This window comes from Rhineura floridana, chromosome 11, assembly GCF_030035675.1.
Source record: "Rhineura floridana isolate rRhiFlo1 chromosome 11, rRhiFlo1.hap2, whole genome shotgun sequence".
NCBI classification, from domain to species: Eukaryota; Metazoa; Chordata; class Lepidosauria; order Squamata; family Rhineuridae; genus Rhineura; species Rhineura floridana.
The window spans coordinates 70,724,430-70,740,507 of NC_084490.1; the positions used below are offsets into that span (position 1 = coordinate 70,724,430).

General features: G+C 41.0%; 1 protein-coding gene across 8 annotated transcripts in view; it reads right to left on the reverse strand.

The window, feature by feature from the left end:
• COBL (cordon-bleu WH2 repeat protein) overlaps positions 1 to 16,078 on the reverse strand; it is a 267,077-nt gene that overhangs the window by 115,232 nt on the left and 135,767 nt on the right. For all 8 annotated transcript variants that reach the window (XM_061590022.1, XM_061590027.1, XM_061590024.1 and 5 more), the window contains one exon: positions 8,872 to 9,066. In XM_061590022.1, coding sequence (XP_061446006.1) covers positions 8,872 to 9,066 — 195 coding nt within the window. The remainder of the gene's footprint in view (positions 1 to 8,871; positions 9,067 to 16,078) is intronic.

Sequence of the window (16,078 nt, forward strand, 5' to 3'; positions counted from 1 at the left end):
ATCTGGGCCTGGTACAGCTGTATCTCCATATTCTCTTTTCTGCTCCTCCTCCAAGGAATTAGAAGCATGTTTGAAAAGTTGAAGAAAAAACAGCATGAAGAATTATCCAGGGAAGGGCTTGAATGACTTGAAAAATACTGTGTTAACTTTTTTTGCAATTTTATAAATGTGACATTGGTAATGGAACAACAATGTTGAACCTCAAGAGAGACAAAAAGAATGGGTGTGAATATGGATAAGAACTACAAAAAGTAGACATCCATCACTGAGAATTAAATAACATATTAGGCATAACATATCCTGTACTGATACTCTTCAAATTTATACATAATACTTGTCAATCACCACTGTGACTTCACTCATTGGCTAAAACACTGAAAAGTGTTCATATCACACAAAGTATTTGCTTCAAATGGTGCCTGCACATTTTGCTTCATAATTTTCATTCTAAAGAGGCTAGAGTTTTAACCACTTCACAACTGATATTAATCTACTATTTGGCACTTCCAGGCTCTAGTTCAGGGGTGGGGGAACCTGTATCCCTTCTTATGTTGCTGTATCACAACTCCCATAATCTCTGACTGCTCACCATGCTAGCTAGAGTTTATAGGAGTTGCATTTTAACATCATCTGGAAGGCCACAGGCTCCCCATCCCTGTTCTAATTGTTTTGTTGTAGCCTGCATTCTTGCCCTAACTGTTGAACTTACTAGGGTAAGATTTGGAGATATATACACACTCTGTTTCCATGGTAAATGCTTTGCTTCCATTGTAAATGCTAGAATAGTATGTGTGTTTCTAGAATATTTAACATTTGTAGTGGTTTCTTCCCTTTTTGCTGGGAATGGCTACCTTATATCCTTTACCCCTGCAACTAGTACACCTGTTTATCATAGTACATTTGATGATGCTACATACTTCTACCTGGGACAACTTAAGTAACTACTCAGAATGTTGGAACTATTCTTGCTGGTTGAGCAATCATTAAAGCTGGCAACAATGTACCATTGACATGAACATTTGCAATAGCAGGTAGTGAACAGCCTGAGGAGGAGGAGGAGGAGAACCATTATTTATATGATATAGGTGTGCAGAAGTTGTTTTCTAACCCAGTGGTGAGCAGGGGCAAAACTGGTGTTCCCCCCCTCTTTCTCATCACCCACATGAAATTAGGACAAGGGTTGCAGGTTGCCCACCCCTATATAATAATTTCAGCCATGTTTAACCAAATGAGTTAAAAAGGATAGGACCTTCTTACATTCTCACAATCAAGCTACAAGACTAAGAGATAAGGAAGGGGAAGAAAAATGTATCAATTCATATGTTGACTCTGCAGTAGTAATAAAACTAAAAAGTGCTTTCTTGTGGTATAGGCTAGAATGGTTATTTCCCATGTTAGTGGCAGTAGTCCAAATTGGGGGAAGAGGAGCACTAGAACGTGAATACTTATGTGACCCAAACAACCCATGTGATGCACACGTTTCATATGCAATACATGTAACATTACCATGGGGGGAGCAGCTTTTTTTTTTTTCCAAACGTAAAATATGAATTGGTGCATAGTCTACAATAAGACTAAAGGAAAAGAAAAATACCTGAGCTGCTTTAAAAGCTTCCAGAAAAATTAGATGTTGATAACACCCTAAATTGAAAGGGGAATAAACATCAGTGTAACCAAACCAATTTAGTAAGGAGGAGAAAAAGGCAAAATAGTGGGGGTTCATATGCCTACACCTTTTCACTTAAAGAATAGATACCACAGGTATTCAAGCTCTGTTTCCTAGAGTCTTAACTGACTCCTTATGTCTCTTTGCATCATAACGTATGCTCTGGACAGTATTATTATTTGATTAATATTTATTGCATTTGTTAATTGCTCTATACAAAAGAAAAAGTCAAAGTGACTTAACAAGATGAAACAGCACAGATAAAATCTGGAAAATTTAAAACACTGAACAATACAGTAACATATAAAATGCTCATCCAATAACACATTAAATAAGGGCAAGTCCTACTCGCACCACTAAAAGTCGAGTACTGCCATAAGGGACAACTGAATTACAAAAGAACTGGGTAAATAAAAAGGTCTTCGTCTGGTGCCTAAAAACGGATAATGGTGATGCTAGGCACTTCTCCCTGGAGAAAGCATTCCGTAGGTGGGGAGCCACCACTGAAAACACCACTTCTCAACTGGCCACCCTCTGCACCTCTCACGTGTGGGGTGCATGGAAAAGGGCCTCCGAGCAGGGTCTGAGCTGCTTCATATGGAGAAAGGCAGTGCTTGAGATATTGCAATCCTGAACTGCTTAAGCCTAAACCCTTAGTTCAAAACCAACACTCTGAATTCAGCCTAGAAACTAATCAGTAGGCAGTGCAGTCAGGCCATATTGAAGTAATATGCTCAGACCTTCTGGTCCCAGTCAAAAATCTAGCCACTTAATTAAAAAGATGTGGATTCCTAAAGGCCCACCAAACTAGCCTACTCTGAGAGGGAGTGGCAACTTTCCAACCATTTAGGGTGGTGCTCAAGGCATGAGCTTTGATGGGCAACAAGGCCACCATCGCTACACGTGTTTTCTGGATCAGAAAACAGGGCATGCAATGGAAAAACTAACACCTACTATGGAGGAGCATGTTCTGCTGTTTGCCCCACTGGATCTCCTGCTAATTCAGCTTGGGGAGAATGGCGTTGGTGTACAAAACAGCCTAGACCTGGTGCTGGTAGTCAAATCGGGCCCGGCCAAAATGACAAAGGCATTTCCTGATATGACCCTTAGGTGGTCCAACTGGCTGTAGTGGTGCATCTAGAGGGGCACAATGGAACCACCTCAGGTGGACAAGGCAAGGTTCAAGATGAACAAAGCACTGGCACGTTCAGTCACATTGCTGGGTGTTACGGCCAAAATCTGCCACTTCAAGATGCATACTGTGAGGACATCTTCCAAACTGATGGAGTACCAAAGAGGCCAACAATGTGTGGCTTGAAGACCTACATTCCAGCCTCCTGGTCTTGCTACAGCAGTAAGTGGTGGTGGCAGTGAGCCAGGCAGCTACACAGCCCACCTCTTGTGGTGGAAAATGGGATTGGGTGGAAGCATCTATTCTTCACCCTGGCCTTTGACACCTGAGATGTATATTTTTAGGACTCACCCTATTTTTTGTGATGTTGTGATTTTAAGTTGTTTTAAATTGTTTTTAGAGAGATATTTTAAACTGTTGTAACCCGCCCTGGGACCTCAAAGTGAAGAGCGGGTAATAAATTAGGAGGAGGAGGAGAAGTGGAACACCCATACAGGGTTTGGGGGGTGGCACAATGGACTGCGGTACTAACTGGGGGGGGGTCAAACTGATGTCAATTTACCTCAGGTTGCAAGCTGGCTCCCAATTCCATGGCTTAAGCCACAATGAGGATTATTAGGCAACAACCAAGGGGCATGCTCAGCAGGCAGTCTGGACCTGGTTTCGAACAGCAGCTAGATTGTTTGAATATGGATCCCTATCCTATGCCAACGCTGCTTGTAGTAACAAATATATTGTATTTTATGGCTGGTTTTACTTGTTGTTAGCTGCCCTTAGTGGTGCACAGGGAGAGAGAGAGAGAGAGAGAGAGAGAGAGAGATTACAGTTAAACCAGTTTCAAATGGTTTTCAGTTTAGAGCACAAATGTACCCTAAATGCCAGTTGAATTGTCTGCAACAAATTCCTGAGTGAACCTCCCCTTGTTGCCCTCAATGAGCCTTCCATTATGCATAGTAAGAACTCACAACTCCTAGTTTGCAAAAGCAAATAACTGCAAGATATTATTATTAATAATAATTATGATAATAATAAATAATAATAAAAATCAATGTATAACTGATCCTTTTTCAATGGGAAATGACTTTGCTTTCATATCCTGAGGGAACTTAAACGAACTGGGAACTAGATTGGAAAACTTTGCAAAAGGAAATGTGAGTTCTGAGCAATAGCTTATTTCAAATGGGAGAAACTGATTCACTGCATCCTGCCTCAGAAAATAGATACCAACTCTTATTCACAGAAGACTATTAGATGCACAAGACATGTCATTCAGTGTTGAGGGAACAAAGGAAATGTGTTATGAGAGAAAGGTTAAGAAGATATGGCCTTGAAATCAAAAGAAATTTCCTTACTGAAGAAAGGCAAAAACATACTCAAGTCTCCTGATGGTGTTTTCTGATTTAGGTGTCAAGGAGATAACTAATCTTAACCCGCCCATCCTTCTTGCTGACAAAACATTTCCACTGAAATGTGCTCCTGACAATGAAATGCTCATGACATTGATCAAACACAAAAGTTACAGCAGAACAAAAAGGCAAAATATGTAAAACTAAAGTGAACAACTATCAGCAAACCCTTTGATGCTTCTGATAAGGATGCTTACTTGACAGTTAACCCCATTGATCATAATGGAATTTTTTTGTTGTGCCTTCAAGTCGATTACGATTTACGGCGATCCTATGAATCAGTGACCTCCAAGAGCATCTGTCATGAACCACCCTGTTCAGATCTTGTAAGTTCAGGTCTGTGGCTTCCTTTATGGAATCAATCCATCTCTTGGTTGGCCTTCCTCTTTTTCTACTTCCTTCTGTTTTTCCCAGCATTGTTGTCTTTTCTAGTGAATCCTGTCTTCTCATGATGTGTCCAAAATATGATAACCTCAGTTTCATCATTTTAGCTTCTAATGACAGTTCTGGTTTAATTTGTTCTAACACCCAATGACTTGTCTTTTTTGCAGTCCATGGTATGCGCAAAGCTCTCCTCCAACACCACATTTCAAATGAGTTGATTTTTCTCTTATCCACAACTTTCACATCTGTAGTTCTGAATAAATATGCATATGATTGCACTGTGTGATATAGCTATCATGGAATCAACTAAGGATTTCTACAAAAATGTCATGCAAGAGTATTCAAAGGACCCTTATGCTACTGACTATACAGAACAAATAATCCTTGCATATTCAACTGGTGGCTTTTAACTATAGTAAAACAACACCTTGGTAAAAATGAACCATGAGGTAATTCGGCTGCACAATTGCTTCGCATCTACATTCTGACCTACATGACCCCATTAATGTTTCATAAGTGCATCATGTCAAAATTCATTCCCTATGATCAGTTGGGCACCCTGATCCTAAAGATATGCATGTCACATAACTCCAAATAAAGACTTGCTTTACAGCAATATTTTAAGTCTAGTCTGTCTTGCTCTGCTGCAAACAAATTCAAATATCAGAACAGGTCACTCCTGCATTATCAGGTAGCTTTGTGGTACCAGCAATGCACCTGATGCATGGGTGAGCAGTTTCACCCCATCCCATCTCTACCCTTTGCCGTTACATGTAACAACTTTAAGGTACATCATAGTTGGCAAAATTGCATTTAACATAATTGCACTGGCCCATCTTCTTGCAACAGTACATCAGACCAGCTCTCACCACTAATGCAACACAAAAGATTATAACAATGTGTTGAGGTGCCCATCATAACCACTTGTTTGTTATGCAATCAATTTAAGATGTTTTATGAGAATTACAGCAAGAGAAGGAGACATGTTTATAATATATTTAAAGTAAGAGCAACAATTTTTGGTGAGCTTATTTTATGGGTCAATTACAGGAATAATCTACCCAGCACCAATACTGCATCAAGTCCATTAACTTAAACAGAGTTTAAAAGATAATCCAGAACAGGGAGCACTGAATCATATTACATTTGTATTCCACTTTCTCCAGAGAAAAACATGCATTGGATTATCCCATTTATTTTCAAAACAGCTGTGTGGGGAGGTTAGGCTGAGAGATAGTGATGCACCACACAGCATGATTCACAAGCAAGAAGATGAACGCTGGGTTACACTGTCCATGCCCAATACACATCCATTACACCCTGGTGGTTCTCTGAGAGAAGTACAATTTACACATCAGCAGTAACAATTCAACTGCATCTAACATAGCAACCAAGTCACTTTTTGGACATATTCATAGAGTTAGTTCCACAATCAGAATGAGAATATTTATCAAGATCAGGGATGGAGAAGATGTGGCCATCCAGATGTTGCTTAACCACTGGTCATGCTGGCTGGGGGTAATGGGAGTCTAACAACTTCTGGAGGGTCACAGGTTCCCCATCTCTCATCAAGATACCCCACTGTCATACTAACTTACTAAAGGAATGTCTGCTCCTGCATGAACCTGCCCAGAGATTAAGCCTGGTCTCAGGGGCCCCATTTCATGTCCTCCAACCATCTGAAGTAAGGTGGGTGGTGATGACCGGAGTTGGACTAATTTCTGTTGTGGTGCCCCATCTTTAAAAAATGCTTCTCAGAGAGGTTTGTCTGATGTCATCTTTATTTTCTTTTTATAAACAGATTAAAAGTTCTTCCTTCCTTACTTTCTTTCTTTCCTTCCTTTCTTTTCCCAAAACCTTTTAATCTTGTTTCTGTTATTAAGTTTGATTTTATGCCGGGTTTTTAATTGGCTGCTGTAATTTGTATACTGTGCTGGGGATGTGTGTGTGGTTTTATTATAAAGCTGCTCTGAGATACATTGCTGAAAAACATCCAATAAAGAATATAAATAAATACATAACATTAATTTTCATTCGTTATTTAAAGCATGAACCTTCCATTTTGTAAAGAAAACACACATCCATCCACGTATAGAAGATACTTGAACACAGAGCCAAATTCAGTGTCACAAAGGAAAGACATTCAAAAGTGATACCTGAAATTTACTTGAGGAGGACACACTGAGTACATGAATACATATAGAGAAAAGAGAGTTCCCTTTGCCAGCTGGTCTTGCCACGGAACTAGAATGTGTTTTTTAAGTAATCTAACAAAGAGAAAAGAGCTATATACACAGCTGTGAATGACAGCCTCAACACAGTGGCTCATAGAATCCTATCATCTTGAATTAATAAAGGAAGATTTAAAAAACCCTCATTTCCAAAGAAGTTGGAGGGAGCCATAGCAACACGGTAGATGTTTTTAAATAGACTACATTGCTAAAACAATCAGAGCCAGCATAGTTCAGACTATTCACAATAGTGTAAGGTTTCTAAAACTTTATAAATTCAGGCCTCTATATCACAGGTAGACAAGTTGTGGTGCTGGGACCGCATGTATCTCCTGATCTCATTTTGTGTGTCACCCCAACTTTTTGAAACGGTTCAATTTTTCCATTCCATAATGAGTTCCTTCCTTCCTGTAAGCTTCCTCCTTATCTTTCCTGACTTTTAAAAGTGTTTTTTCCTCTTTCTATGGCTGGAATGTAGCCTACAATGCAAAGGTAGGAGTCGCATCTATTGCTCCACCCACTTTTTGCCACTGGCTTTGCCCATGAGGGAATATGGCCCTCAAGCTGAAGGGGTTTCTCCACCCCTGCTCTAAAATATACATTTATAACTAAAGGGATGTTTCTCTGTTAGCAGAAGCTAACACCAGCGGGAGAGCTGCATCGGCTCCACCAATGCACGTGCATAACTCCAACCTTGTTCGTAATTTCTCCCGCCCTAGCTTAGTCCAGATAAGCTACAGCAACTCAATGTCAGGGGTGGTAGCTCCACCCCACCCCACCGGCCTTTATTGGTTATACTTAAAATGTATTAGGCACAAAAAGAAATTGGAGTAGGTCTGCAAATAAATAGTGGATTGTATTCAGTGTTAGTCCTACTCAGAGTAGATCCACTGAAATTGATCCATATGACTTAGGTACTTAGTAGAACATAGTTGGATACAGCCCAGTATCATTTTCTTTGGTAAGTTCTACTTTGTTCCACTGGGCTTATTCCCAAGTAAGTGTGCATACTATTACAACCTCAGTTGTGACTAACTTTAGCTGGATCAGGGCCAATGTACAGTTTCCTCACATGCCTATCTATACTGTCACAGGATTTGTATAAAGATTTATGAAGACCAGAATATTTAAAAAAAAAATCTATTCTATATTTTTCTCGGTTCTTAAAATATGTTTAAGTTAAAATACAAAATGTATTTCCTTTTCCCCTTTTTTTGTAATATCCCCTAGTCTCTCTGAAAACAAACATGTTCTCCTATTGCAGGATATTCCTGTTAGTAACAGTTGTACATAAATAAAGTTCAGTAAACAAGCTTCTTATCTTTTTATGGAAGGAAGTCAATTAATAAAGTACTGACGTTCTTCCCTGAGGATGGGATGCAAATCCATCCCCATAACTCAAGACATAAAAGAACATCCTGACCTTTTTTATTTCATTTTCACAGCAGATTTGATCACCTACACACAGACACAGATAAGTTATGGCTGCTGGTGCTTCCAAGCAAATAGTACCCCTATTGCTTTCTCCCCGTATAATGGTGCCTTTTCTTCCTTTTTCTCTCAGGGCTGATTCCCATGTTATGAGTTTCATTCACTCGTATAATCAAAACAATTGATGTGGAGTGCATTTACCCTTGGGTCTACTTGCATTCAGACAGGTAGGCTGGACCAGATTCTTTATCATACCCATTCCTGATTTTTATACAAACACAGGTAGAAACCTATCATCTGATAAATGTTTTGTCACGGTAGTGAATTGCACACATACTCTCATAAACTAAAGCATGACAATGTAGCAGCCCTGGTTTTTTTAGCTAGAAAAAGACTTTGGCTCATTTTTGTTCAAACCAGTCAAGAAGTCTATAGCATTTAACAGTCTCAGTAGCATATTGCATCCAGGTCTCAGCTATGCAACTTTCACTTAGGCTACTGAAAGGTGACTGAATTTCCCCTTCATAATTACATGTTAGCTACATCCAACTGGTACCTGCTGATCTGGAGACTTCACTGAGTTTTCATAATTCAGTTTTGAATTTAACATACAGTCCTTACCTGACTCTGTGTTTTTTCTTGTTCGCTTGTCTCTTCACTCTCCACCTGTGGAATCAGTACTGGTGGAGGAGGAGCTCTCCGCTTTTTGATTTCAGTGCTTGCAGTAATTCCTGAGATGTTCCCAAGAGACAATGATGGACCCAACACAGAGGAACATGAATTCACTGAAGGAGAATCTGGAGCTGTTGTAACTCCCTGTAAATAAATATACAACCTCATCAAAATCTCTCAAGTATGAAATTTCAAAGTCAGTCCCTATAAAATATATCTGGGAAAAAAGCAAAAACAAAAAGCCACAGAACCCCACATCAACCCATCCTGGACATTTTATCTCATGCTGCTTATGCAACTTAACCACATCGAATTTAAAACCAAGCAACCATTCATTTCTGAGCGATAGAAATGAGAATGGGTACAAGAATGATTAGCTACAGAGGACTGAAGATTGTGAATTTCTTTCATTCACACTTTTCCTTCCTATGCTGAGAGCCATCTCAGTTCTTAAAAACTAGTTTTAAAATCATCCTTATGTTCTAGGTGTTTCCTTTGCCTTTGAAAATGGAAATGGACAGCCTTCAAGTCGATCCCGACTTATGGCGACCCTATAAATAGGGTTTTCATGGTAAGCGGTATTCAGAGGTGGGTTACCATTGCCTTCCTCTGAGGCTGAGAGGCAGTGACTGGCTCAAGGTCACCCAGTGAGCTTCATGGCTATGTGGGGATTCGAACCCTGGCCTCCCAGGTCGTAGCTTTACAAGCCCAAAAATGCAATTTAAAGGTCAGTGAGGAATAGAACAGTGGTTCCCAACCTGGGAGCCATGACCCCCAAGGGGGCCGCAAAGTAATCAGGTGGGGCCTTGAACAAGAAATGCATTATTTATTAATTTTTTTTAAAAAGTGTTCACTCCCTGAATGCTGTCTGCTCCCCACTGCCGCTGCAGACAACACCTGCCCTTTGCTCCAAACAAGAGGGGAGGACTTTTGCTGAAGCACCAGAGCATCTTTCAGGCATGCTGAAGGCAGGCATCTGCCTATAAAACACATGGCAGACACCAAAGTAAACTGAGGATGGAGCTACCAGGAAGAAGAGGGGATTACTATTGTTGACACCCGTCTCCTCACACTGCTGCTGACGCCCTTGCTCAGAACAAGAGGAGAGGGCTTTTTGTGAAGCAAAAAGAAGCAAGGCTACAAGGAAAGGCTGCTTCCCCCTTCCTTCCTGGCAGCCAGCCTGCCTACCTTTCTTGGCTCCTGCATCACTGACACTTCATTTTAAAAATTATTCTTATTTGTGAGGCTGCCCAGATTTCATCTTTGGCCCAGATGAAGCCAAGGAGCAATGAGAAAGCCCAGGACTTGCTCACCCCCCATCTCTGAGGCTAAGAGTGTGTGCCAGCATCCCCCCTTTCTTCCACCTACACTCTATCCCCCTATCTCTCTCTCCAAGATGCTGTGGCAGTTGAGGGCTTCCCCATTCGCACATGCCTGAACACATAAAAGCCTGCAGATGCTTGTGCATGTTTGTGCACTGATCTGACTTCTGCTCTGCTCTCATTCCCCAAATGCATGCTAACCAAGTCATCAGTTCTGATTTCCCAGGCCTAAAAGCACTAACAGTCCAACTTAATCCATATACCCTGTTGTCTACAGTGCACAATATAGCATCCCCATCACCACCACATTGTTGCTTCTTGAACTTTTTTTTAAAAGCGCAGCAGCTCAACACTGTCATCCACTGTTAGGAGACAGAACTGTACATCTTCAAATTGTGTGTGTGGCTGGGGAGGGGGATATCAATTTGTTTGCATTAAAAAAGAAAGTAACACCTCCCTGCGGATAGAATAGCACATCAGGGAGTTTCCAATCCAATTCATGATTCAGGGTTTCTGTCTGCAGGGAGCTTTTAATGGAAAGGGTCATTTGGAGATGTGATTTTGCCACACACCATCTGAAGGAGTTCACTCCATTTCTACCACTTCAGAACTGAACATAAGAACAAAATCACAGTAGAAAACATAAAGAAGGAGGCTTAATGAAAGTAGGATGAATCAGGAAAAGGCAAAACTGAAAATCAAAAGTGGTAGGAAGTCATAAAGAGGGAAGATAGTCAAATACAAAGTGCTGACCACCCTCCTCAATCTATCCACCCTTTTGTCTTCACAATCTAGCATTCCCACCACTATCACATTGCTGCTTCTTGATCATTGTTATTTTTACAAAGCTCAGCAGGTTGGCTGAGGCTGGGGTCCACATACTGCAGCTGAAATGTATTTATTTATTTATTTATTTATTTATTATTGCATTTATATCCCACCTTTCCTCCAAGTTGCTCAAGGTGGTGCATATGGTCCCCCCCATTCCATTTTATCCTTACACCAACCCTGTAAGAAAGGTCAGGCTGAGAGACTGTGTCTGGTCCAAGGTCACCCAGTGGGCTTCATGGCTGGGTGGAAATTTGAACCTGGATCTTAGTCCAACACTGTAACCCACTGATGTTGGGAGACAGGACTGTATATCTTCAGACTGTGGGAGGGATCCCAATTTGATTGGACCTTTGCATTAAGAAACACCTCCCTGTCTGCGGGGAGATTTCTATGGAAAGGTTTATTTGGTGATGTGATTTTGCCATGCAACGTATTTTCAATTCACAGAGACTAATATTACACTTGGGGGGGTGTCACAATTTTTTTTGAGCTTCCAAGTGGGGTCCTGCAATCATAAAGGTTGGGAACCACTGGAATAGAACATCGTCTGCCTCTGAGAGTGATGAGGGTTCCTGTCCTCTCTCTTGATATGAATACAAAAAGGAATATGCTAAGTTCTTCTGGTGTGTGTGTGGTGGTGGCTGTTACAGCAAAAGATTTCTTCTGCAGCCCTGTGCCAAATCCTGCTTATTTGAACTGTCTCTCTTCCATTTCCCCATGTCCTTAAGTCAAAATTAACAACTGGGTTTGTCTTAAAAACTGGAGTTACCAGATAGTTAGAGGAGCAATTCTTTTTATTATTGTTATTATTGTCATAAAATAATAGCAGCAGAATACAAATGACAAACCCCAAAAGCCTTTTATACAGACAACACTGTGTGTGCGTACAAATGTTTTGGGCAAATAAAATCAAGGCCCACGGAATTTCGAGGTATATATTTTAGTAGAACAAACATCTTCATGATAAACTAAATAGTAGTAAAACAGTCGTTCAGAACACCACAAAACTGAAAATACAATGTTGTCTATGGCTTGCTTTAGAAGTCTTAGAAGTTTGGCTTTAAATGAATCAAAGCAAAATAATTCAGAAACCTCAGAACTAGTGGACTGTGCATAGTTTTTTTCCTTTAGATTGTAAGTCTGTGGGCAGGGACTGTCTTGTTTGTTGTTTTTATTAATATTTTGTAAGCCACTCTGGGAGCCTTTTCGGCTGAAGAGTGAAGTAAAAAAAGGCTTTAAATAAATAAATAACATAGTTCTTCTGGAATAAAATGCATTAACATAAATATATACATTTCAGTAACACTGGATCTACAGTGAGGAACAAGCTTGCTTATCAATAAGCTATCACTTTCTTTCAGACCTTAGTACTAAGGGTACAATTTAGGTGGGCAGCAATCACACGACCGCATCCAATTATTCCTCAAAAGTACCAATATTTTTAGTTATGATAAAGGTAGCAACATTATAAAAATAACCACAACAAATGCTTTTAAAATGCACCACAATTTTGGAATTTACACTTGAGTACATAAAAGTGTGGGTTTTCAATTGTCACTGTGAATCTTGCCTTACCCCCAAAAAATCTCCACCCCCAAAACATGACATGGCACAGCCATTTAATACAGATCGTACTAGAAAGGAAAATAACATTCCCAAAGACTGACCAAAAGGATAAGTGAACTGTTGGCTCTAGTACCTAAAAAGTTCTTTAAACCATGACATCCACCATGGTCTTCAAGTTCAGTTATGTAAAGCAGGGGTAGGGAACCTCCAATCTACAAGACAATTTTCACCAATCATGGGATCCAATTTGGCCCATGAGGTCATTTTGTCCAAATCACAAAACCCGCTGATGTCACTCGTGACATCAGCTGATGGGTGGGAGGACTGGGTTAAATCTTGGACTGGCTGTGTGCATCTCTTCCCGGCAGGGAGTAGGCATGCACAGCAAAGGCAACAGGATTTAACCCCAGATAAGTGGGGGTTAAATATTACTCAGTTCCTCAGGATTCCATGCAAATCCCTTCCTGAAACCCCTGCTAAAAGGAAGGTTTTTTCCTTTGTTTTAGCAGGGAATTCTGATGCAAACCCCTTCCTGATTCAAGAGTGGGTTTCCATCAAAATCCAACTAAAACTAAGGACTTTTGAACAGCCTTACACATATTCATAACAGCCAGAGAAGTACCAATGTGGGGAGAGAAGAAGGACCGAGGATGAGGGAAGACGAAGAAGAGTTGGGGAGAGCAAGGCAAGGTGGTGTTTGTTTCCTCACAGAGCAGGGGAGCAAAGGAAGACTGGAGAGCATGGGGGGAGACAATGACGTCAAGGCAGCAGCAGGAGGAGACTGCGTCACAGCATTTGTTGCCATCTTCTTCAACCCCTTCCCATGGGGAGGAGAAAGAACCGCTTTGCTGGCCCTATGCTTAGCACTTTGGGAAACACTGAGCATAGGGTTACAGTGCACCTTGTGTTACGGTTCCCAAGTGCCTATCAGCCAGTCAACTGTGACATCATAATGACATTAAGTGATTGACAGGTGGGTGGCCCTGCCCACCTATCAAATTTGGCTCACAAGGCTGATCTTGATAAGGATCTGGTCCATGGAGACAAAAAGATTTCCTGATGTTGCTTTAAAGTGGTTGGGGTTTTTTTTAAAAAAAATGGATCCACTTATGTGGCAATTTTGACAATGGGAAAGTGAGCAGGAAATGGTGGCAGAAATCAGGCTTCTTTCCAGGAACAGGAGGTACTGTGATATGGACAGCAACAACTAAGATCAGAAGAGCATTGTTGCACTGCCATGGTAACAAGACACTCTTATGTCACCAGCTCATGTTCTGGGTAACAGGGAACTAGTACCTGAGAGCTCAGTCCAGCTCCCAGAAACTACCCATTTGGTCCCTAGCATATTCTCTAATCCAAATCCCTCCCTTTCAGTTGTACACGCCAAATGATTTCACCCAAGCAAGATACTTACATAGGGCTATGTTGGCAATTATGCACCAAGGCCATAAGCTAGGATGTGTATGTGCCACTGCCACATATATTCAAGACCCAATTCCTGAATTGTTAAATTTCATGTTTAAGAAGGTAGAATAGTAACCGTCCATTACTTTCACATATCTAGAATTACTTATACTGTCTTTCCAGGAGCAATCTCTCTTACCTCCCCTCCATGCCCCTGGAAGCCCAGTCCCTTGATCAATATGCAAGACAGTACAGCATTTATGTAAGGCTAGCAAAGTGAAAGACTATATGTTCTCTCACAGAACTGGCTTCTGTTGTCCACCGTGAGACAAAGTAAAGGGACTAGAGATCTTATTTAACTGGAGATAAATCCTGCATCCTGCAGCAGAAGACTAGAGTCACAAAATGTATGGCAGGGGTTATGTTTTGCTCCTCATTCAGTGATTCCCCATCCAACACCCCTTATTTATTTCTGAAATATTATTAGAAAAGGCTGCAGAATAAGTATGAGAGTAAATTCCAAGGTCAAGGCAACAAGGAGACAATTTGAATAAGGTTTGCTTATACGTTATGCAATTGTGATACGAATGCCACAGTAAGGATATTTCTGGGCATCCCCCACAACACCTTCAGAAAATCTTATATTCAATTAAAATATTATATACAACTAAGTATGCAGTTCTAAGTTCTGAATCAGCTTGCTGTGTGGTAGTAGGGCATGTTGGAATCCCTACTTTAAATGTGGGGTGGGAACTCTGTGCCCCAAATGAAGATTTCATGCTCAGCAAACTCCCCCTCTGACCACAGGGCCACCAGAATCCTGGAAACACTATGCCATCCACGTAGCTGCAGTGGAGGGGCCAGAAATAGGGCATGCCATGTGTCAAGAACTTGCCCCCAAACCCAGAAACCAGTCCTTGTTGAGTCAGCAGTTGCCCAATGTCCAGTGTCTAACACCAGCCCAACATGTTATGGTGCCACCATTCCTTTGGCCCAACCAGCCTGGGTCAGGAGACTTCCAGAACTTACTGGAGTCAGATGTTTCTAAGATTCCAGAAAAATAAGAGGTAAAAACAGGATTCTCTGCTTCCTGAGCCTTAGGCTAACAAGATTGCCCAGTAGCAGGTAATCAAGAAGTGAGGAACCGGATTCAGTAGCAAGGATTAACCAAAGAAGAAACACACAGATTGTACAAAAGATAGATTTATTAAGGAAAAAAATAGCAACATTAAAAAGAGCCAAGGTACACCTAAAAGAAAATACACATTTAGAAAATCCAGTTGAAAAATAACATTGGGAATTATAAACCAGAATAAAAGAACAAAGCTAACTTGCCTCACTCTACAGTAGCCTTTCCCATCCAGTGTGCCTCCAGATGTTGTTGGACCACAACTCCCATCAGCCTCAGCCAGCATTGCCAATGATCAGGAAAGATGGGAATTGTGGTCCAACAACATCTGGAGGCACACTGGTTGGGAAAGGCTGCTCTATACATACCCTAAGAACATTGGTCTCACAGAAGCAAAGGACTCAACGCAAAAGAGGTGTTACAAAGGTATCCAGCAAAGTTGTAGGGTACCAAAGCCACAAATAGGGCCAGCTTTATACTACAAAGCATAGCAACTAGGGTGAATCTTATTAACCAATCAGAAGGCTTCTAGGCTAGAATCTCCTGGTATTTTGGCATATATACCTTCCCACTACTGAAGCCACCTTCCCAATTAACAGGCCTCATCCATGACTTTGAAGCACAGCAGACTTAGATACCGCAGGTGTCTCAGCTTCATGAGATCATTCCCTTAAAGGAAAAATAGCTTCTAATCCAGAAACCTAAAGCAGGGATGCAATTTTCTTGACACCATGGACCTGATGCAGCCTGTTTACAAAGCATCTGAAACCACTTCAGATCATGGACACATCCAATGTGAGCATAGAAAGTCAGACATACTCAAGGGCAGATGCAAGTAATTCCATCCCCTAGGAGTGTTTGCAACCACTTCTGTGCTGGATCCTTGCCCTTCTTGGCTAATAAA